Source organism: Meleagris gallopavo, chromosome 4, assembly GCF_000146605.3.
Source record: "Meleagris gallopavo isolate NT-WF06-2002-E0010 breed Aviagen turkey brand Nicholas breeding stock chromosome 4, Turkey_5.1, whole genome shotgun sequence".
NCBI lineage: Eukaryota > Metazoa > Chordata > Aves > Galliformes > Phasianidae > Meleagris > Meleagris gallopavo.
In genome coordinates, this window is record NC_015014.2 from 48,133,649 (window position 1) to 48,157,598 (window position 23,950).

General features: G+C 39.9%; 1 protein-coding gene across 5 annotated transcripts in view; it reads right to left on the reverse strand.

Annotated features, from left to right (window-relative positions):
- LIMCH1 (LIM and calponin homology domains 1) overlaps window positions 1-23,950 on the reverse strand; it is a 104,626-nt gene that overhangs the window by 43,963 nt on the left and 36,713 nt on the right. For 3 of the 5 annotated variants that reach the window (XM_010710243.3, XM_010710241.3, XM_010710240.3), the window contains exons 1-7: window positions 19,207-19,317; window positions 14,544-14,739; window positions 9,962-10,211; window positions 9,028-9,294; window positions 3,969-4,259; window positions 2,458-2,712; window positions 401-736 (exon numbers count right to left, since the gene is read on the reverse strand). In XM_010710243.3, the coding sequence (XP_010708545.1) occupies window positions 401-736; window positions 2,458-2,712; window positions 3,969-4,259; window positions 9,028-9,294; window positions 9,962-10,211; window positions 14,544-14,739; window positions 19,207-19,215 (1,604 nt within the window). In that variant the 5' untranslated portion in view covers window positions 19,216-19,317. Of the gene's footprint in view, window positions 1-400; window positions 737-2,457; window positions 2,713-3,968; window positions 4,260-9,027; window positions 9,295-9,961; window positions 10,212-14,543; window positions 14,740-19,206; window positions 19,318-22,248; window positions 22,280-23,950 lie in introns of those variants that run through there. The other 2 variants (XM_010710242.3, XM_010710244.3) reach the window with 2 other exon arrangements.

The window sequence follows — 23,950 nt, forward strand, 5'->3', positions numbered from 1 at the left end:
CACTACATCTTCAAAAAGAAAGTAAATCCGTTAGGACTGAAGAAAGCATTTTCTGAACAGCAGTGAGGCCAGAAAGCTGAGCAACAAATTCCTAAAGCAGGCAGAGAAAAGCTGCTGAAGATCATGAGGCAGAAAGCTTTAAAGATAGCTCAGCTTCTGAGATACCAGCGATTTCACCGCTAGCCAGAGCTGTCGAGGTAAATGCTCGGAAGGCATATGCGCAGCATTGTTTTGCATAACTCCAAACATGTTATGATGCTGGGAAAGCATCAGATGCCTTCTGAACAGGGCTGTGCATGCAAGCAGCTCCTAGGCATGTGCCACCCACATGCAGCCCAGCCTCCTGCGGGAACAGGTCCAGATTCCAGCTCAGCAGTGCATCCTAAGCCACACCAAATACCTGAGCTCATTCTGTGGCTTAGATACTGCATCGCTGTGCTCAGCAAACTGGAGACTGTCAGCAGTGGTTGGAAGAGAGCTTTCAACATCCGAGTGAACCTTCACCCTGCTTTCTTCTTCTGCTTCACACCTGCGTGAAGCTCTGCCGATGCTGAGCTTGTCCCACTTCTGCTGATCAATCTCAGTTACCGGCCCAAAATGCACAAACTTCTGCTTGAGGCTACCAGCCTTTCTGTTTGCTCTGGCTTTGCGGACAGCAAAATCATCCTGGACTGCTGCTTCCACTGTGACTTCAGCTGCTGGTGGAGTGTCACTGGGACATTTGCAATCTTCTTCACTAGTCAGAATGAGGAATAAGAGAATTCATCCCAAATGAGACCCCAGACTAAAGCAAATTAAATGCCCCTAAGCTTTTAAAGGGGTCCTTTTTTAAAATCCAAGGACACAGATAAAAAGAGGTGTGCCACACTGTGATCTGATAGATAAAGTCCATGGACCTGTTGGGAAAAGTCCAGGGTTACATTCATGAAAGCCCTTCCTTAGGGGAAGGAACATAGCTGTGGCCCACTCAAACACAGGAGCTCTGTCCTGATAAACCTTTAGTTCCCTTATCAGCCCACACAGACCTGGGATGGCAGCACCAGTGCACCCCACCTGTCACATAGGGGTGCCAGTGGCACGAGAGCACCACGAAGGGCAATTCACCCATCCAGAGAAGGGGGAACTGAATCTTGATTTGAAGAATAATTTAATAATTGACCTCAAATTAATAGAGAGATTACTAATATCTTTGAGATGAGAGAATGGTTGGTTTTTGGTGGTTTGTATTAGAGCTAGAATTATATATAGTACTCACATTGTTAGCGGAATGCCTGAACAGATGGCTACCTTTAATTGGAAAATGGCATGCGCCTAAACAGGAGGCCCAGGAGTTGTTACCCTTTCCTCCTGGAGTCACAAATCACCTGCATACATTACGGTCCATCTCCACAGGGTAATACCTTAGAATAACCACTTTTTACCAGTTCCCTTTGTGGAGCTTTAGCTTGTGATATAAGCATGTTGATGCCATATTGTAGCGACAAATAGCACTGACATATTTTCTTACTTAACAGTAAGATGCCATGCAGATACATTAGCTCAGGTCTCAAATGCAGTACGGACATATTAATACAAAGAGATGCTGATCAGTCTGGAGCCTCTCACTACAAGAAAGACATTGAGGCCCTGGAGCGTGTCCAGAAAAGGGCACAAAGCTGGTGAAGGGTCTGGAGAAGCGGCTGAGGGAACTGGAATTGTTTGGTCTGGAGAAGAGGAGGCTCTCTCTGCTTGAAAGAAGGTTGTGATGTGGGAGTGAGCCTCTTCTCCTTGGTAACAGCAACAGGATAAGAGAGGATGGCCTCAAGTTGTATCAGGGGAAGTTCCACTGGGATATTAGGAAACATTCCTTTTCAGAAAAAGTGGTGAAGCATCGGAACAGACAGCCCAGGCAGGTGGTAGAGTCCCCATCCCTAGAGTCACATCTACCCTAGAAAGGGTAGATGTGGCACCTAGGGAAATGGTTTACCAGGCAATATTGATGGTGGGTAGATGGTTGGACTAGATGATCCTAGAGGTCTTTTCCAACCTTAATGATTCTGTGATTCTCGGTTAGTTCTCCCAAGGTACAATGCCCCATGTTCTGCAGACAGCTCTATTAGCAGCACCATCAGGCTACTGACTTAGCAGTGCCATGTGAACCTTTGTGCTGTTCAGATTACAGCAGCTTCAGAGCAGACTGATCCACAAGACAAAATGAAAACTTTGCTGAGATGATGTTAAGAGCACTCAATGGGGAACTACTTTTTCTAAATATTTTTCTAAATAATGGACACGTTTCTGTTTCACTCCTACGCAGATTTTTTGGATGCCTCATGAAAATTTTAATAGGTGAAGACTGGTTGTCATCAAGGCATTCTTCAAGGTTAAAAACACAAATGCACACAGACAGACCATGACAAAACGAACATGCAGTGTTCATCCTACAGTGCCAATCCTGTCCACAGGAAGAAACTATACCTGGGCTCTCCTGACAGTTTCAATCTTTTCCATGTCTCCAAATCTGCTTTTGTTATAGAGGCATTCACAAAAATCGTATCTTCTTGTAGCTGAGGAAAGACACACTGAGATTTCCGTTTAGCCAAATCATCTCTCTCAGCATCAACTACTTTCACCTGTTCTTCCTCCTCTGACATATTCTTCTCAGTCTGCAGAGGTGGGTTCTCTTTGCATGTCACTGTTTGTCTTGCTGATGCCATGTGCACCTGGCTTCCTCTAATTTAACACGTTCCATTTCGGCAAGAAAAGACATTGTGAAGGAGCAATGATAAGTCAGTATCAATAGAAGAGGTTCAGAGCACAAGAAGAAAAAATTGAATTTATAGCACATTATTTTTACATTTAGCTTAGGAAGTAAACATAAGGGTTTCAACATCCAATGACTTCATCTACACCGCTCTGCTCATGTATCACTGAGATCATTTCATTGCATGACTTCTGTTTCTAGTTCAAGCAACAGCAATCTTGGAGTTATTACTGTATTAATAATTTCTGAAATAAGCCTTCCCTTGAATTGTTACAAATATGTCATTTGCATATTATTAGCAAACTGAATTCAAATTTTGCCTGCAAACATACTAGAGAATTTCTTTGATCTTAGAGTCATGTCAATAACATTAGAATACTAAAATGTGGTTGTGAGTTCTTCAGATGCCCTGTCAAACCACTCATTGAAAAATGTTAATATAATCAAACCATAAACCAAAAGACAGATTTTGCATAACTGAAAAGAGCTACTAGATATTAAAAGAATTTTTTGAATGTATCAGCTATTACAATCAAGGTCCCCTGCAATGTGTATATAGTGGTTTTATCTAGGATTGTTTCTCTTTGCACAAATAATAAAAATATTTGTTTCCTGAAAAAGACGGGTGCCTTGCAGATACTTATATACAGCAACTTAATAAAGGTTTGTACCAGCGATCTGAAGAAAGAAGAGATTTTCTAGGCTGACACCTTTAAGCCGTGCTCCATTTACAAAAGCACTGCCATAAAAGAAACACCAGGTTTATATGTGACAGTTCCAGTCTGCATAGCAGGTACAGGTATTCAGTGCATTAACTTAAGACTTATCTGAGCCTATGATTTATGCAGAGTATTAAAAAAGAAAAAAGAAAAAAAAAGCATTAGATGAAAAACTTGCATTCAAAAGCATGATTCTAAAATGTTCAGCAAAAGATGGAACTGGAACAAAGCGTATCTTCTATTTTACACTATTCACACTCATAAGCTGCTTCAGGTTAGGCAATGAAAATGTTGTTATTTTACACTCTGCCCGTTTAAGCTCCTGGTCTTGATACTCTGATAAAAAGTTACAGTAGGTAAGCTGTATCTATTTTCTGATCATTTTTTGAGAAAGCATTTATGTCACTTTACCCTGAAGTTTCTTGTAGATAAGACAGCTCTAAGCCCTACCCAGCGACATGCATTGTGAAATTAAGAATTATAATAGCAAGAACATGAATGCACACCTGGCACGTTCCTGCTTTTCCACCTTCAATGGCTTTTTATTGTCTTCCAGTTTATTTTTATCTTTCTGTGTATAGGGTCCAATTATGAAGGAGTTAAATGGAACTACGTGTTTCGGCTGATTCATCCTGGCTCTCCGAGTGGCAAAGTCATCCTTTTCTAAATCAGGTACTTTGCTTGCTGCTTCATCTTCTGAACCAGAATCCTTCCCTTGATAACGTGTCATGAAGGGGTTTTCCTTGCGAAGGATGATGTCTGGGGTGCATCCCTTGTCTTCACTTGTTTGCTTTTTACTGACACAGATCAAAATTAAAGAAAGCTCCTGGTGCACCAGGGAAGGAGAGGGGAGTGGCAACAGGCATCTCCAGGTCATAACACAAGCACAGTTAATCAAATGCGCTTCAGGCTGCTGTTAGACTTGGCAAAGACTTGTTATAAATAAAGTGAATCATTTACAGGTTAGAAATTTACAAGGACTTCACACAGAAAATAAGTCATGTTGGACCTTTACTTATTTTAGCTACAGCTAGAAGAAACAGTAAGAACTAGCTTACCATACAAGATACACTGAATGCAGTACTGTGAATGGCATTATTAAACTTCTCAAACACCTCAAAGCAAAAAAGATTCAATGCAAGTACCTGATTCCCAGCCAACACTGCCGAATCCTGAAATACCAGGTTTTCGAACTTAGGCTCTGCTTATTTATTATTATATTTTTAAGATTTGAGTAATCTCTGAGGCTGCATGCTCATATATTACTAACTTATTTTTCTTCTCATACACATCCACACATTATTCTTCCTCTAACCACCCTTCCCTGCCCCCCACATAAGCCCCTGGCTCCCTTGCTGATATACAATGGGGTGTTCAGTGTGCTAGCAATACCGTTATTCTGGAGCATAGGGCCATCTGCCTTGCTCAGAAATTACACCACTACCTTGTTGCTACTGAAGATTACAACAAATACCCTTGACAGCTGGTGCCTAGAAAGACTAAGCTTATTGTAACTTGTAGCAGTCAATATTCTTAAGCAAACTGAAGAGACAGATGGCAAGAGCTAGGTGATTCTCCTGTCTGAAACCAAAACTGTAATCACTGGTATTTTGGATATTTCCCCAATTTCAAGAATTAGAATATTCCACAAAGCAATTTTGTAGTTTGCAAATATCTCAACTCTTGCTCCAAATTTCCAACCCTCCATCCGCAAGTACCGTCCAATCCCTTGGCTTCCACTCACAACAATATCTTCTACTTTTTCTCCCCTGTAAACCATGGTCGGTAGTTTACTTCGGATGTCATCTCTTGCAAACACAAAAATGAAGAGGCCTACAAGGTCATCTTCAGGTTCAAATTTCACAGCTGAACAGGTATGTCACATCACTCAATCCTAAATAATACACCAACACACCACTGTAATGTGCTCAGATCCATTTTGTTTTGCACGCTTGCAATACTGGAAGTACAAACTGACCACTGGGGAAAGAGGCCCAAATAATAATTACAAAAAAAAAAAAAAAAGTTTAGCCTTTCAATTTATGGTTGCCTATGAAATTTGTTTTATCCACTATGAAAGCTTCAGAGAAAATATATTGATCTAAGGTAGATTAACTATTCTGAAAGTTTTAGTCACAAGAGAGAACAAGTACCAGTTATATGCACTTGGACTTGTTCTGCCAAGTAAGCCAGGGAATATGATTAAATTGATGAATCTTCCACTGGACTTTACTAGTCATACCACTACCCTTTCTTTTTAAAACTAACAATTTGGAAACAATTTTCAGAATTCCATTCACAAAAGACATGCATAAAATCACATAGTACTCCATTAAAGCATGTTTACATTTACTTCTTAAGTGAAGATCTGTAAGATGAATGATTATTTGTGTAGGCAGGTTGAGGGCATTCCTTCATGCTTTTAGTTTCTAAGATTAAGTGTAACCAAGTGATTCTTTAGTAAAAACAAATGGATTTTTCCAGTCTCATGTCCATCAATGCTACAGAGAATCAACCATGCAATTTCTGAGTGTTTTTAGCAACAAACAAATTGGGACTTAAAATTTGCAAAAAATAACAACTGTGAGTCACTGTAATGAGTAACTGAACAACTTACAGCTTTTCCTACGTAACTAGACTTCCACAATAGTTTCTAGGTTAATAATGTTTTCCATTCATTTACATTTTGTTTTTACTGGAGTCAGAGATAAGCTGTGACATTTTTGGGTCTCCTGAATCAGTGTGTGACAGTTCCAGAAGTACTTTTAAGGGTCAATTTGCAATAAAGATAGCAGAGTGTAGTTGCGAAGCCTGCAATGGGTCAGAATTCACTACAAGTTGGTCAATTGTGCTTGCACACCCAGCCCCAGCCCTCACAGAAACACCATGTGGTCCACGCTGATACAGCAGCTGCTACCTTCCCGAGTGTCAGACTCTGGGTGTTTGTGCTCCATAGAACAGGGTCCCATACAGGCTTATGGATACTTGTATTGCATGTCAGAACAATGGGAGGCTTTTGCATGCTTACGCACCATCAGAATTAGAGTCTACATTCCTTTTGCAAAGAATATGTCAAAAACTCTTGATTTGTTCAAGTTTATCTCCTTCCCTCACCTTCTCCATCATCTATAAATTCTCCTCTTTTTAAGGAGTCTCTGAATCTGATCCATATCTTTCAGATACAATAATGTAAATAAGAGAACAGATGCACGTAACTGCCAAGCATGGAGGATCATATGGCAACAAAACATTGTGCTATAAAGAGATGATACCCTCCTTTGGGAATGGTGAATACTTTTTGGCATTCATTTGTCAGTTGAGTCCTTTCCTACAACATGCTACAGAAATAGAGATAAATACTTAGATTCTAAGCAAACAATGTATTTGCATACAAGTTAAAGTTCTTCCTGTGCTGAACCCAGAAACATCCCTGCTGAGTTTCAGCTTAGGGAACAATTAGATGGCTCCTAGAACAGAAAGTCACAGCTGGTGTCATCTAGAAGTCAAAAAGTTGAGAGGAAAATGCCTATAAACAACTCAGAGCAAGTGGAAAACAACTGAGAACCTCAAGTGAGAAAAAGAGAAGCTGATTGTAGAAAGATGTTGGAGGAGCAAAAGGAAAAGATCACAGTATAGAATTAAGAGAGACGGACAACTATTCAGTGCCATTAGTGCACAGGAATTTGAATTCGATGCCAAGAAGACCGAAATTGAGAGGTTCAAAGAACAGGGAATAAAAGTGAGACATTAAGAAGGGTGATCAAACCCTTGTCTGTATGCTCAAGTATCACCACTCAATTCTTCCCTTTCCCTCACTTGTTAGTCTTCCATTTTCACAAACATATCCTTGTTCCTTCCAAACATCTGTCCCTCTCCAGTACGTTTTCTACAGCCCCTGGGAACAGGCTTCTACTTCACTACAGTGAAGCCTGGGCTGCCAAACTCTGCACTTGACTCTCAGCTTGGGCAGAAAACCAGTGGATCCTCCTTCCCCAGGCTGCCAAATTCCAGGATTTGCTTTTCCTGAGAACGTGTTTGTTATACCTGCTCTTTCCTGCTTCAACCCAGACAGAACAGTGGACTGTCCAAAGAAAGAGAAGATCAATTCTATGCCAAAGACCCAAACATTTGCACACATGCACTTATTACTTGGAGAAGAAGAAAGTAGATCAAATGCAGGGTTGGAAAAGGGGCTCTCAACTAATATGGTGCATATCCTCCTGATGCAAATGCAAACAGTGCTTTTTGTTGTGTGCAGCACTGCTAAACACGAGCTAATGCTACAGATCACCTTGAACATCACAGACTTGGACTTAGAAGATGATAATGCTTGTATCCTACTGGTTTATGGATTCCACATCAACTGGCACACTAACTGAGCCACTAATTTATAATTTAGTGAGGGACTAATTTATAATTTACACTAACTCCTTTTTAGTATTTGGCTTTCTAAGTAGTAGACCACAACTACATGCAAATACTGGCTCTTGACAGCTTCTGAGTGACCTAAGAAAAGGACAGATGACTGTGTGACCTGCATATGGGTGCAGACAAGCTTAATCGTATCTACAAACAAGCTGTATAACTTCTGAGCTGTACTTTCAACTATTACTACACTCCATAGCCCAGACTGTAGACTGGTATCTGCTAAACTACTCACTGTCAGGGTTTCACCCCATGCTTCACCAATTTGGATCTCAGGAAATTGCCTCAATCAGAACAGAAATGTGATGAAGATTTTCCTCAACAATTCAAAAGAAAATTTTTCAGATGGGAGGACACTTGGATACTCACCCTTTAGCTAAATCATTTTCATCATTTGTAAGATCATAGTCTTTGGACTATGCAGGCCATCCCCATGAGGATTTGACCTCAGATCATGAAAAGGCATGGGCAGTGAGCCTAGCCATCATTCAGCTATTCAGTTAAAGAACAGGAAACAACCAAATTGAACTACATCCAAAAATAAATAATGCAGGTAATAAGTGAATAACTACTGATACTCTATGTAAAACCAGTCAAATCATGATTGCTGAACTATGCCTCCATGCTCTAACTAGCGCATGTATTAACTTTTACACTTCCTGCCTTTAAAAATAAATGCAACATTTATTAATACAGCTAAAAATATTAACCACATTAGAAGTGTGAGTCAGTAAACTAAAACATTGCATTGCCAGCAACTATGTCTCTGAAACTTCTGCCTGAGGAAAGCATTTTCAATATAAATTCATGTTTGTTTTTTTAATTAAATGCAAGAAAGCATTAAGTGGAAAGTGACAAGTAGTTTGTGTAGCAGTTTCCTTGGAGTTTGTTTACATTATGCTATAACATAATTCAACCACTCAACACAAACAGAGTTAGCATCACACAACTCTCCAATGCACAACTGCCACATCACAAGCTTTTCCATACTAATGCCTTCACTAAAAGGCTAGCCATTGTGAGTGCTTAGCACGCTGGATTTTTGTTAAGAGAAGTGAAACTGCAATGGATTGAGGAAGCCCACACTACAGCCAATCCTAAAAATGTGAAGCGTGCACAAATTCCCACTGTTGGGCTAACCTGCCATAGCGCTGGGCAGCTGACATGACCTTAATGCCAGCTTGTTCAAGTCTTCTTAACTTTCTGATCTCTGCTTCATCTTTTCCCTTGAGTGATGTTGTTTCTTTTACACTACATGACGGAGACTGATCAATGGAATTTCCTTCATTTTGATTCAAATCTGCTTGTATGTTATCAGGGCTTTCCTCAGGAGCCATGGAGCCCATTTTCTCCTTCTCACACAGTCCTGATGTTTCACTTTGTTCTTCTTCTATGGTCTCAGGTTTGCTAATGAATTATACATACAAGGTAGTTTAATGCATGTTGTGCCTGGTACATAGATTAGCAAATTCAGTTTCTATCAAGATGTCAAACAATATTCTGATGAATGAGGCAGGAAGATGATAATGCTCTTTACCAGAAGTTGCTCTAAGGCCTAATCAGAAGTGAAATATCAGTTGACAAAAACAGCATACAGAAGCATATAGTCACAGTTACATAAACCATACCAATGTTTAAGATACGGCAAACAAATCAATTAAAAAAAAAAACCCCACAGCACAAACATTACTTATTTTGATTAGATACATCAAATATTACTTATCAGTATCATCTGGTATTGAGCAACAGTCTCGAGAACTGAAACAGGTTATCCACAATATTTTCATCCAGCCTTGGGTTTGAGACCACAATCGTGATATTTACAGTAAACAATATCTTGTCAAACACAAGTTATACAGTACATTGTGTAGTAAAATAATGACATCAAGACAATGATTTTTCACTCTTTGCTTTTCTACCGTCTTCACTAATTGCTACAATTTATCAATACCATCTCAGCAAGAGATTTATTACAGTGCAAGGCACTTCATGTATCTTGTGAAAAGGTGACAAATTGGCAAAGGGTTAAAGCATCATCACCAAGGAAGGGAGAAGTTGAACAGGCCAGTCTTACCTGAAAGGTCTGTCTCCAAGTGGTGAAGTTGCAGTGCTCCAGCTCTTTCGATACTCTTCTCGTTCAGCTTTCTTTTTCCGAAGTGGAGCAGGTACATAGAAAGTCTGATTGCTCTTGTTTGGGAGGTACTGGTTAAAAGGCACAGCTGATTTAGGTTCACCGTGTGAGGTCCGCCTTGCCAACATATCATCTTTTTTCACATCTGGCATCTTTCTGTGTGGCAGGTCAGTTTCTGAGTCACTTCCTCTCCCTAGTGAGGAAGGAGAAAATAATCATTCTTCTCTTCTTTTCCATCCAGATTTTTTAAAATCATAAATCAGAGAAGATATCAACAAAAAAAATGACAACATGTGAGCACCAATAATTGAAGTCGTTTTTACCTGTGTTCGTATTTTAAAATCAGCTAGTGAACGTAGAAGCTGCAGTAGCTACATAGATAGTAGATAGTTTTTCTAACAACCCTAATTTTTACCCCTGAAAAACTCATCTTCAGCCACAGGCCACCATGCAGGATATTCCAACTAACTCTGGGTCACATTAGTCCAGATTTGTTACTCACACAGGACAGTAGAAGAGCTTACCTGACTTATGTCCAACTGACTCCTAGCAGCACGTATGGATACATCTGATCTGGTTCACTCTCTTGAACCTAGACTTACAATTCTGTATCCCAAGCTCAAACAAAAAAAGGAATGCACACAGGCCCTGCCTCACCACAATGGCAGGGATCTGTGATGTTTCTGCAGACATGTATTAACTGCACTTAAAATGCGCACAGCATCATCCTAGATCAAAATTTTAGAATAAGCATCAGCTGCTATAGATCAGAAGACTCAGGTGGTCTGTCTCTAGTCTCACCTGGCTAGTCAGTCCAGTGCAAAACAAAGAGACTTCATCCTCAGATGTAAGAGGAAAATCTGTAGAGTTTGTGGGTTAGAGCAGCACTGTGAAGACTGAATAATACTTGTTGACAAGGAAAACAGGGGAGAGAAAAATAAAGAGTTGCAGAGAATAAGATGGGAGATGAATAGAACTCAGAAATTATTTTGTACAAATGAACTAAGCTTCCTGATATTCACAAGCCACTTAAAAATTATATTCACAAAGGTGAGGAAAATGGTTTTTCAGCTTGAAAATACAGTTGCAAATAAAACTCCCCAAGGGTAAGGCAAATATGTTAAAGAGCATTTCCAGTGGAGCTGCCCTCACAGCCATTTTGGAAGATACTTTGTAGACATTCACTAGATTCCCTGCACCGTCATGAGCCTTTTAAAGTAATTCACAAAGAAGCCGTACAAATAGTTCTCTCCCAGAAGTATAACTTCATCTCAGGCCCTCATTTGATGACTGAAAGTGAGTGAAACACACACAGCCAATTCTCCCACCAGCATTCAAACGCTCTCCCAGCTTTGGAGTGCTGGCTCTCTGGCACTTGGCCCCTTGGCACACTAGCATATGCAATAGCTGTTCTCCCTGCCTGGGGAGAGGGGGAAGCCACCCAGACTGTGTCCTCTTGCTAATTCACTACGCTAATAAATTACTAGCTAATTCACTGAGCTACCTCATGAAAAACTGAAAACAATGAAGTCATAAAAATCACAAGTAGCTTGCATGTAATTCAAAGCAGAGTGAAGGAATAAAGGTCTAAATATGGCAGGAATGTTATTTGCAAAGAGCTTTTGCAGCAGATTGCATGATTCAGTGTTTGCATGGAGAGAGATGAAGAAGGAAAAGGAACAGTAAAACAAGACAAGACGACGACAATGGAAATCAATTAGAGAGATAAAATTCACAATGTACTTTTTGTCAGAAAGGTTTTGCTTGGACAATTTTGGTTAAGAGCATATGACAGCTAGCGCTGTGATTGGCAGCCTCTGCCTATGTCTAAGCAGAAATAGGAGACAGCCACAAAATCACAAACATCTGAGTACAGCAAAGATTTGAAGAGCTATAATACAATTAGATTAAGCAGGGCCATAGAGGAGCTCAAAGCAGGTGAGAAGATCCCTTCACATTATTTGCTATTCTGTTTACTCTTCCTTTTGGTGTTTATTTTCATACTGCATGAAAACTAGTCTTGAAGAAGCAGACAGAAATGCTGGAATAGATAACCACAGTAGCAGACAAATAAAAAGAGATTCCTCTTCCTCATTAGCTGCGTGCCTATAAGCATATCCACACTTGATACTTCAAAGGAAAGCAGCTTATTTAATTATTCATCTTTTACTCATAAAATTATTTTCAGCTGAGATTTGAAAAAAAAAAAAATCATCACTTTAAGCCAGAGTGCTCAGTAGAAGATGCAGCTGTGCTTTACATTTATAACATTAATTTTGTTCTTCTGCATTTCCAAGCAGAAGAAGCAGCCAGTTTCCACAACCCATAACAAGCATTTATATGCTACAGATTTGCACACAGCAGTGTGTCAAGGGACCTACATGAGTTCATAAAAGGCATTGTGCACAACTGCCAGCCACGCAAAAGATTTATACGCTCCTGGATACATCAGTGACTCTGTAGCAGGTCAGATTGCAGTTCTACTGATTTTAACACACTATTCTGCTCTGCCACTAGTCTTGTTTGCTTTTTGTCAAGTGACAGGGGCCACGTAGGACACCCGAGCAGCACCTGAACAGAGATGCTGATCACAAGTGGCAACAGGGAAGGTGGCACTACTTAACGCTTCTAGCTTAACTCATCATTGCTTTATAATCACTTACATGATCTCCATCCATTTTTTTTCCTAGGAGTACAAGGAATCGTAATTTCATTTTACTTCATATTCTTAGGTTTATAAAGATCCTATCTTTGCTATCGAAAAGCAAAGTGAAGAGTATCTTTTCCTCCCTCCAGCTGTGCATATATAGTACTTCTATCAACAAACACATGCAGCTGAGTGAAACACTGGCCTGTTGGGGCTGCAAGGGAGAGGTTAGACAAAAAAGAGGTCAGCCAAGCGACACCTCAGCTGCAACTCTTGGAAGAGACAGCTGTGAAGTCATGGCAGCAGCAAGTAGGGAAATGGGATGCATTAGAAAGGATCTTCACAATAAGCCATACACATGCATGCTACATCTGCATGCTCCTCCAGTCTGGAGATGGTTAAAGATGAATTTTTAAGAACAAGCTTTGTATGCTTGCATCTTATTTTGTGATTGTTATGGACTCAAGAATGTGACAAGATAGTATGTCTTAGTTATGGCAACAAGCAACCAAAAAACCTTAGAAAAATCTGCTAACACAGCAGAAGTTCATTGGAAGTAGTTTCAGGAGGCGTGTCACAGGCTGCCCAGCAGCTCCCAACAGGCAGGGAGAAGTCAGAAGGAAGCAACGCTTCTCAATTAGGACAAGTGAGGTGCTCCTATTTGCCAACTTTTGTCTTGTTTAGGAAGGCAGAAAAATGGTTTCTAACATGGAGACTGAGGAGTCACAAGGCTTTTTCAAGCCATCAGTCCCAGTGGCTGGTTCTGGATGGCTGTCCAGCAACAGTCACATAACACATGCCACTCAAAACAGATGAGCAGCAGAATGTAACCCTACTTTCCCCACAGCTCCTTTACAACCCATCTGTGATACCGTCTCTCCCTGCCAACTTTTCAGTTTTAAGGAGTTCCCCATCACCTCAGGAAATCTCTCAGGCATCCGGTTATGATTAGCACCAGTTTCCTTCACGCTGCCAAAAGCAGTATGAACATCTGGTTCCTACCAAAATATCTTTCTGACCTTCCTTTTTTATTAAATTAATAACATTACTAAGGAGAAGTGATTCATGCATTGAATATAACTTCATCTGATGATGTTCAACTTACTCATTCGTTCACCATAAATGCAATCAAGCAGATGGAGTCTGAATCAAGCGTCCTTTGTTCTGACCTAGAATCCTGCTCAAAGTAGGCAACTTCAGTGCATGCTCTACACCTGCCTCTAGAAAACCCTTCTCCACATTGCATGCTGTATTTGCAAGCTTCAGGAAGCGTCTGGGAATCAAACAAGAAAGATGGAGAAGCAGCACACTACCTGCCAGGCAAGAGCTGGACTCAAAGGGGTACAGATATGGCCACAGCTCTGATGCTGGGAGCTGTTCAGTTGCCCAGTTTTCTAAATATCATGAAAGCTCACATGGCACTTGGTGGCATGTTTTATATCAGACTTCAAAGCTCAGACAAGTATCAGACATTTCCAAGATATTTCTAGGTCATTTATCTGTCTAGGGTTTATTTAGGCAACATTTTATTCGCTTCAGTATTTTCCCCTGTTCCTGCGCTTTTACTTCTTGCTCCAGCCTAGCTTAAAAGTTAAAATGAGTCTGCATAACATCCTCTTACACCATAACCCAGAAAAGCGCTATCCCAATAATAAAATTACACTGCAATGATGTAACTCATTTTCCAAAACTCTGCTATTCAAATTGAGACAGACTTCAAGTTAGCTGTTGGCAAAGTCATCTGAACTCAGGGAGCACAAATCAGCATTCACAGTGAAGCTCTCCTGCAGGATTAGCGCAATTCAGATGCTGTGCCCAGCTTCTGAAAGGCACGTTTACTCCAGAGACAACGCATGCCTTGTGGCGACAAGTACTCACCATCACTGCTTCCCCTGAGCACTACATCTGGGGATGGTGTCTGCTGTGAGCGGGAGCCAAAGGAGTCCAGACTGTCAAAGGAATCATCTCTGCCGTGGCGCGGGGGGGAGAGGGAATCACTGCGCTCCGAGTCCCAGCAGTCTATGTAGCCGCTGTCGCGAATGCTGCGCTTTGGGCTCTCAATATCCTCTGTTTCCTAAATGAAGTACAGTAGGTACCTCTTCAGAAAGAAGCCACTGACATACCAATGAGATTCATTACACATCAGATAATGCAGCATCTTCCAAAGCACTAAAAACCTCTTCCCCTGAAAAAGATTTCCTTGCTTTCTGTCCCCTTTCCCCTTCAAAACAGAAGTGCAAGCTTGCAATAAACCCAATTTTATGCTAATTAAGAGCAAAGTATGCATATTAGATTAGATCTATAAGCTGTGAAAAAGTTGCAACAATCAAGTCAATAAAGTGATCAAAACCAAGAGAAACCTGAAACGTGACTTGTCGTTCATAGTCCATAGCAGCAACAAAAGTACTACAATTCTAACATCACGCCTGCATCAGGTTTAAGTCTGCTGGTTTGCAAAGGATTCCCCCTCCCCTTGCCTATCTATTGTATCTGGCTGGGACACCAGCAGACAGCATTTGTTGTTGCTGCTTCAGCTCAGCAAAATAATGAAGCAGTGTGCCCCAGCCTCCCTCTACCTTGAAGAGAAATTCCTGTTATGAAAGAGGGATGTCTTTCTGAAGCAATCAGCAATGAAAAATATGCAAAATGCTTTTCCTGATGCCTCAGAAGAATTCAGTTGTGCTCTTTACTCTTTGCCAGCTCCTGGCTCTGGGGGATATGAAAGCGCTTGTAGCTGACCCACATGTTCAGAGCAGTGAGAACAATGGTTGTCTTTGACAGCCCTGTGATTATAAATTCTTTCCAGTGCAAGCAGCACATACTAAAACACTGAAACTCCAGCAGAGGGAAAAGGTCAATAGAAGCCATCCTCACCCCTGTATTATAATAAATCCCTTGTTTTAAAGAGTGTCTTAACATTAATTACAATAGCACAGGCGGAGAAAAATAAAAATAACTTTTATTCAAAGATAAACCTGTGGTTTTTTTCCCTCAACAGTAAGTAAAGTCAAAAATGTGGGTGCCATTATCAGACTGACATTTTGTGACCCAAGGAGGTTGGAATGTGCTTTTTGTGTTGTTTCTCTTTTTCCTTCCAGAAGCACTTGAATATTAATTCCTAATTAAGAAGCACCCTCTGGTCACCACTCACTGGAGCACAAAAGCTACGTTCAGTTCAGCTCCCACTGGCCCTGACTGCCCGGGCATTACCCATCACTTGCACAGCCAATGACGAGATCAGCCTCAAACATCCCCGTGTGCTCTGGCACCTCTGTGACAAAGCACATTTGCTGGAGAAGTGACTACAGGAGGAGAGCACTGTAGGAACACACAAACAGGAGGCTCGAGGTCTGCAGAGAGCAGACTCGCCATCCTGCAGACTTCTCAGGAAGAAGGCTCAATGAATGCCACTCGCTATTATGCTCCCAAAATACCACGTTAAGGATAGCAGCAGAGTCCTGAGACCAAGCTAACCTGTGATAACATCAGTGAGTAACCTCATTGCAAACAAAATTAAAATATGTTCTAAAATAAAAACATATCTAACAAAGTAGTAACTGAACCCTATGTAATTTCCTTCCCCACTCCTGCCTAGCACATGGGTTAAAATACTGCCAGAAATGCCAGACAACAAAGATTTGTCTCCTAGAAATCTGCATGGGTTACACAGGCCCAAGAACAAAACTAGAAATCCTATCAAACCCTGTTTGTGACATGATCCAAAATCCTTTTAAAATCCAAATTCCCTAAATCCCCTCAGCTCTTCATACCAATCAGCTATTCTCAGTCCTCAGGCACACTTCCATTTTCCTGAACTACTGTGTCTGAGTGACACAGAAATGCTCAGCAGCCACAGGACTTAAACTCAGGCAAAAAAAACCCCGTCCTGTGCTTGCTATCTTCCAGAGTTTGAAAACAGTCCAATTGTGAACTAATGAGTTCTGCAGGCCTTTCTTTCAAAAGCCTGTTTATGTTAATTCCGCATGCAGCTCACCAGGAATTAGGAGGCAGGCACCACGATGGTATCCTAGACTTCTGCAAACACGTCTTTTATGCCTTTCCCTTGGCAAACATCCCTCCCAGCCAAATGCTGTCTCACAAATGGGTGCTTGTCCTGCCCTGAACGAACGTCATCTCCCAAATGTTATCAATGGGAAAAAGAAAGTGGTTATCTGCAGGACTGATAGCTCAGAACAGCTCATTGCTTTTCACCTTATCGAATTAAAAACATAGTATGTCACCATACTATGGCAACAGTATACTATGCCATTTTGCAGTAGCAGAAGGGTGGCTGTCCAATAGAAGATGCATTTCGGCAGGAAATTCCACCCCCCGAATATAATCAGAAGCTATGAATGTTTTGTCATTGGGAATTTCCAGTTTAAAAGTAACAAAGACACATATCCAAATAGTTAATGAAATTAAAAACAGAGCAGAATGAATAAAATTAGAAATGAATAGTCTTCTCAGGATGGGAAGTAGAAAAAGATGAATCCAAGACAACTTACATCTGAGCTGTCTTTTGATTTCCTTATTTAAAAAGGAGAGCAGAGGGGATTTATAGTGGAAGAACCAAACCAGACTGAATTTATGGAAGATTTAATTATTAAATTTTGTGCAAAAAATTGCCTGTAGTGAATGTGATAAAGTGTCTTTTCAGCACTCAAGCTCAGCTATAAAGAACATCAGAGTGTTACACAGCATGATTAACATGTTCAATTTTACAACCAAATCCTCTTCAAATTTAGAAAGAGAAAAGGCCACGACAGCTGATATGGAGTACTGCAGGGGAACAGGAGCAGAACTCAATATGAGCTGCCAGTGACCCTCATTACCAGCACCAGCTGAACAGACTTTTCAGGATGGTGAAGTGCTCTGTTTTTACATTACAGGAGTATGTAGCTTTCAGCTTTTATGAGATCTCTGCTCTGCTCCCAGTTCCAGCATCTGCAACAAATCAAGTCCCAGTCTCTTGCTTTGTATTCAACCTGCAGGCTCTGCCCTGCTTGCCAGGCACTCTGCTGTGAGCTCTGCTGAGATCCCTACCTCTGGAGTCCTGTGCCTTTGTCCCACCAAATGCCCCTTCAGATGATTTGTTAGATGAGTAAAAATGACATGGAAAAAAAGGAGCCTCATGTTGTCGATTAAATATTAAAAAATAAACTGTAGCACCATGCTGCGCTAACACTCTATCAACCTGCACTTTTTCTGCCTTAGCTTTGATGGTTACCTTTGTTTTGCCTTCCAGATTACAAACTTTGGAGTGGGGACTGCTCCTTCCTGCACCGAGCAGAAAACAACTCAAGTATTAGCTCAATTTCTTTTGTGTTTAGTTTCAGTTGTACTGCTCCTGTATTGCAAAGTCCTGAATGATTAGTGAAGGCCCTTTCAAATGAAGACCAAAATAAACCTCTACAGAGAAGGAGAAATGTTTCTTTTCCTTCATATTGCTCTGTGCTCACAAAGAGGGATGTTATCAAACTGAGAGCCTGCTGACACTAGGATGTAGAAAATGTAAAAACTGGTATCAATCAGCCAAATATCTCTTCCCGTCCATGGGCAGCCCAGTGCCAACCCTCTGAAATCCAAGAGCAAGGATCTGCAGCTGGTGCAGATGCAGGAGTTCAGAGTTTGGGGATGACAATGTGAAAATAGTCTCTCATGGTCCCCAAACCTGTGGGATGGGAAGGAAATTGCAGGCAGGAAGCTGTCTGAGGACTGGAGAAGATATCTGCACACTACTTCACGAGCCGTATGTCCAACATACGTAACATCAGAATCAGGTGCCTCTATCTTCTTCCTTGTCTGCTGCTTGCTGCTTCCAATCCCAGAAAATGCATGAATGGATACCAAAGCTAACCACTGCTGAGTCTGTATCCCATGGCGAGGCTGCTGGCATGCTGTAGGGCTCAGCCAGATGTCCCCAGATCACTCTACAGCAACAGCAACTTTTCCTTTGCAGCAGAGCTCAGCTCATCATAAGCCACCAAATATGTTTTCAGTCAGAACTTAGAGCCTGCCAAAACACAGGTTCACCATAACCATGCCCTTTGTAAAGCATAATTTCTTCCTTCTACCCTTCAGCTTTATTTAGATACTTTGGTTTGATGCTTTATGTTACAACATAAAAAAAGAAAGAGATGTCTGAGAATGAATGTTTTAAAGAAAATAAATCTCTTCTCTCCAAAATCCCACCAGCCTACTTTTGAGTCTCAGCTCTTCTAGCTAAAGCTCTGTGTCATAAATGAAAATAATTCAAACCAAAAACTGTGGAAATGAATGTGACAGAGCCAGATGACAATTCTCAAGCCCTGGTTCTCATCAACTGCTGCATCATTAATATCACCACAAATCTGGCTGCCAAAAAAAGTCATGTTTATGGCTTGGTACAGTCAGAAATATTTTAAAAGGAGACGGGGGTTTACAAGTAATTTGTACTCAAATCCACCACTTCTCTTACGTTAGCAACAAACATGTTATTTATGGGAGTAATCCTCTGAACTAAATTTTTATTCCCAAAACATAAGAAAAAGATAGATACCTTTCTCATTTGTGCCAGTAAACCTTCAAACTCCTTCAGGTTCAGGGTTGATCCACTATATGATGTGCAGCTGTTTGCTGCTTTTCCTAGCCAATAAATGGTGACTAATACCTGCAGAAGTTAATAAGAATTAATTGAAGCTATCCTCACAGTTACTTAGCTTAATTTACTTCCCTTAAGCATTTCTCATTTATTCTAAACTGTCCAGTAGCACAAGACTTTGTTATAAATCTCAGTTGAAAGGGAAGAACCTGTCGATGGTTAGGCATAAACACATCAGGCAACTATGAAAATTTAATCAGGCCAACAGAAGATGTAACTTAATACATTACATTCCTGGTATTTCTTATAAAAAATGGTCCTGTCATGTCTGCCTGGAAAGTAAACAGCAAAAATAAATCTGAATAGAAAAACCAGGCAAGAAATTTGAAACTGTCCAGAAAAGACATTTGCAAATATGCTTATTTGTACATGCAACAGAAAAAAACAAACACCTAAAGAGTACTTGTACTAGTGGTTGTTAATTGAAACACTTATGACTAATGGAATAAATAGAACATCTGAAATGTATTTCTACCCATTTCAAGGAAATAAAAGGTAGTTCGATTTTTAATCATCTTAATGTACTTTTCCAGATGAAATGGGAACATTTACTTCCAGTATTCTGCTAGCTTAAGAAATGCTCAGTGCAAGATTAATCAAAGGCCACGAGCATCTGATTGTTTCTAATATACTAAATGGGAAAGAGTTCATGGTTTCATTCAAGTTCTGACTTTATGTCTATCCATAAAACAAGAGTCTCTTCAAAACCAGCAGAGAAGAAATGCCAGGAATTGCACTTTCAAATGTTTATGTACCCTCTCTCCTTTAGGCAGCAAAAGAAATCTGATCTGAACATAGCTGGTGCTGTGGTTGTTTTAGGGAAGAAGAGATTAAGGTGCCCAGGATGGTCAAACTCAGCACCTCCAAAAGCAGTAACATTCATGTCATGCAAGGAAAGCAAACAGTTCTATGGACCCACATGTGTCCGCTGTTATCAGGCAGCAATATCTTTAACAGAACCTGTGAAACAGCAATTTGAACTGGAAACTGCTCATCAAAATTACTTCAGGTCAGTGTTTTGGATTGGTTAACAATGTCAAACACCTCAGAACTTACGGCACTTTCTCATATAATGCTCATCATTTCTGCCTATTCCATGGCATGGCAAAGCATTTAACTGCAGAATAAACAGGAAATATTTTGGCGTGGAAAGCTGGTGCAACCAATGCTAAATTATAATTGTCTGTAACAATTGCTATTAATGATCTTCCAAAAGCTGAATAAAATGAAATACAGTATTTTAAGTACTGACAGGTCTGTATAATGCATACTACAAAACATGGTATGAAAGGGATGTAAGACAACCTGAGGGAATGCAGTGACAGGTACCTCTGCCAGACTGTTCTTCCCTAAAACATGCAACCAAATTCCTTCAGTACTTCTTCCTTAGTCACATTTACTAGACTTCTGATTGCCCTTTTTTCAACCAACTTTCTCTACCGTCCCCATTTCTCATTCAAGTGTGAGGTTCAAAGTCCTACACAGTGCTGCAGCTGAGGCCCTGCTAGAAAGCACTGCATATCATGCAAGTTGCCTGTTGAAAACACAGCCATGGTAGACTTTATAAATAATACACATACCATGAAATTGCAGAATAAAATTTTTAATACAGTTCAAAGTTGTTTTTTTTTCCTCATTTTAAGAAGTGCATACATATTGACACTACTGTCGCGAGAAAAATGAGATAGTTTTGCCAATTACTTTTTTTTTTTGTCTTTTGAGGGAGAAAAAGGTATTTGAACTGTTTTCATTCAACAAACACTATTCAACATAGAACAACAAATTTATGTAATATCTCTTACAGTATGTGTTCTCAAGTGAAAACACTTGCAAACCTCACATTCCTAGCAACGAGGAAGGTGTCCAGTTCATTTGGCTGCTCAGTACTATGGTGAAAGTTGTGGTATTTCTATTTCTTTCTGCTAGCATGTGATCACTCTCTCTCTTCTGTTTTTATCTGTGTTTTTTTTCCCCCCCAAATAATGTCATATTTGCAAGCAATTCTGATTGGCTGCCAGCCGAGACTGCATTTATATGCACCTGGAAAATATACACTGAAGGTATATATTGTCTACAAACACATTGTAGAGGACACTTTTGGAACTTTACCTTTAAAACAATACATCTATACAAATACATACAGCCAGTGCCCATAAGGGTGCTAAAATGGCAAAGCTAAACTCTTCTCCTATAACTTTGTGTGTTGGATGCAGAAGATACTACTTAAATATTGGTGGGAAAGACTATCCTTCTTCTTTCGTTTTTCTTCTTCTTTTACCTGCAGTCATGATTACTGGCTTGAAAAGTTATAAGGAAAAGGCCTTGGCATTTCTTAACAGTCTACAGGGATATGAGCTAAATATAAAATTGAATTTATAGCAGTTTCTGTGCCTATAAAGAAGAGACAGCTTGTTAGGCTTTGGAAGAATAACTAACTCTGACTCCAACAAAGTTTAGCCATTTTCTTTTCACTTTTCACACAATTACAGAATCTATTATCTTTACCATTAGTTCAAATCAACAATAAATTAAAGTTTGGTGGAATTAGCCTTTCTGGGAAAATATTTATTTGGAAGAATGGGAAAGGTAGTAAAGACTGGTGCGCAGATCTAATGAGCATTTTGCTTCATTTAAAATATTTTGCGCAAATTTCCTTTTCTTCAGGTAATGCTGCAAGGACTCAATAGCCTCACGACTGAATCAGACCATTCTGGTGAAAGCCACAATGGACAGCACAGAAGTCAGATGGTTTGCTTCCTTATCTAACCAAAGATGGCTGCTCTGCCATAGCAGCTCTACCTAAGTTTCCAGTACAACCCAGTTAAGATTTGTATGCAGGAGGACATATCAGAAATACTCAACTATACTTGTTTTTTCTGACACAGTTCTAGCAGAGGTTAAATATCCCCAATAAAAAAATACTCCAAGTCACATACTTACATTTTTCAGCTTCCTACTACAGTCAATGTTCCTGGTTGCACATGCACACACACACACACAAACAAAAAAAAAGGAAAAGAAATCAGAATGCAGACCGACTTTTCAAGAGCATATATGCAGCAGATCACGTTTTCCCCAAAAAAGTCTGCAGAATGTTTCTGCTAGCTAGAAAGACATGAAAGCTAAGAAGATGTTATTCACACACTCATGTATTCATAACATGGGTGTATTTTGTCACCATTATTTCAGTCATTAAATGATACTTCTGGAAGTACAAAAAGAAAATGTGTTTGTAACAGTCCCACAGTGAAGTAGGGCAGTGCCAAAAATATTTCTTTTAAACTGAGTTGCTGATTCATTCAAGAAAGATCGAAGTCCCCGTTGCTAAAATCAACTTTGCAATTATCCAGAAGTTAGATTTGCTCAGTGATGAATCACGCAACTCATATAGATTCTGAAAGCAACTGAGCATGCATATGACTCCAAGGAAATCAATGAAATACAGCGGGTGTTTCTGAGGATACAAAGAACAAAGCAGGTAGATGAAGCAATAAAGATCCTGCCAAAGACAGAACCTTTACAACAGAACCTGCTGTGTAAAGCACATTCTACGTTTTGAATGTATACTCAGACTGGGCACCAATGTTCATCAAAAAAGAATGGAAGTTTGCAGAAACAATAAAGCAGAAAGTTTGCATAACCATAAAAAACAACTCAAAATTGAGCAGAGTTACTATTAGAAAAAAGGATCAAAGAAAATGTGTACCACATTTAAGTGCTGAAAAAAGAATATTTCAGATTTAGCACAGATTTTTTCCTTATTATTATGTAATAGAATTGTCAATTGTTTTCTATATAATATGATCCACTCCAGCATTAAATGTTACCTGACAAAAAGCAAAAATACTTAACTTAAATCTGTGAGAATAACAAAAGCCTAAATATAGGCAAAACTAAAACTAAGAGTTTTTGATAACTATTTTTAAGCCAAAATTTTATCAATGGATACATATATGGTAAGAAATATAAAACAGTCCTATTTTTTAAATAAAACAGTGGAAAAAAGTCTTGTTTAACAAATCAGGATGAAATTCTTTGCAGCATTAGCTCATAACCTTTATAAGTTGAATGATCCAAAAAAAAAAAATAGATCTAATACATACTTCAATTAGCACCTATATGAAAAAAGTTAAAAACTATCATTACATTAATCATGTGCAATAATGCAATTTTTACTGTGTTTAACAAAAATAACCCAAACGTCTTCAAGGAGGGGAAAAAAATCACCTTCCTACTTTGAGATCTAGCTAGATGAAGACAGTCTTGAACATATTTCTTTGCAACAGTCATGGACTTGGCTCGTACACCTCACTCAGCTACTCAGTGTGAACTTGGACAGTCCTGGGAAAACATTTGGCTCATTTCCACAGCTGCTTTCTCTGAAGAGTTGATGGGGGAAAGATATTCGTGCCAGTGAGCCACTTCACATCTCTTGAGCATTGCAGTCAGCTGTGGGCTGAGGCAACTCTACAGTTGCTTATTCCTGGTGGAAAAGGCTCACGTGCAGGACAGGTCTCACTGGAGCTGCTACCAGCTGCTCTGCTATCCTCAACTCCTAAAGATGCAGCTTTTTATAAGGACCATTTATCTCTGGTTCTATCTAGAGATTAGGGACTATTTTGCAACTCTCTGCAGCCACTCA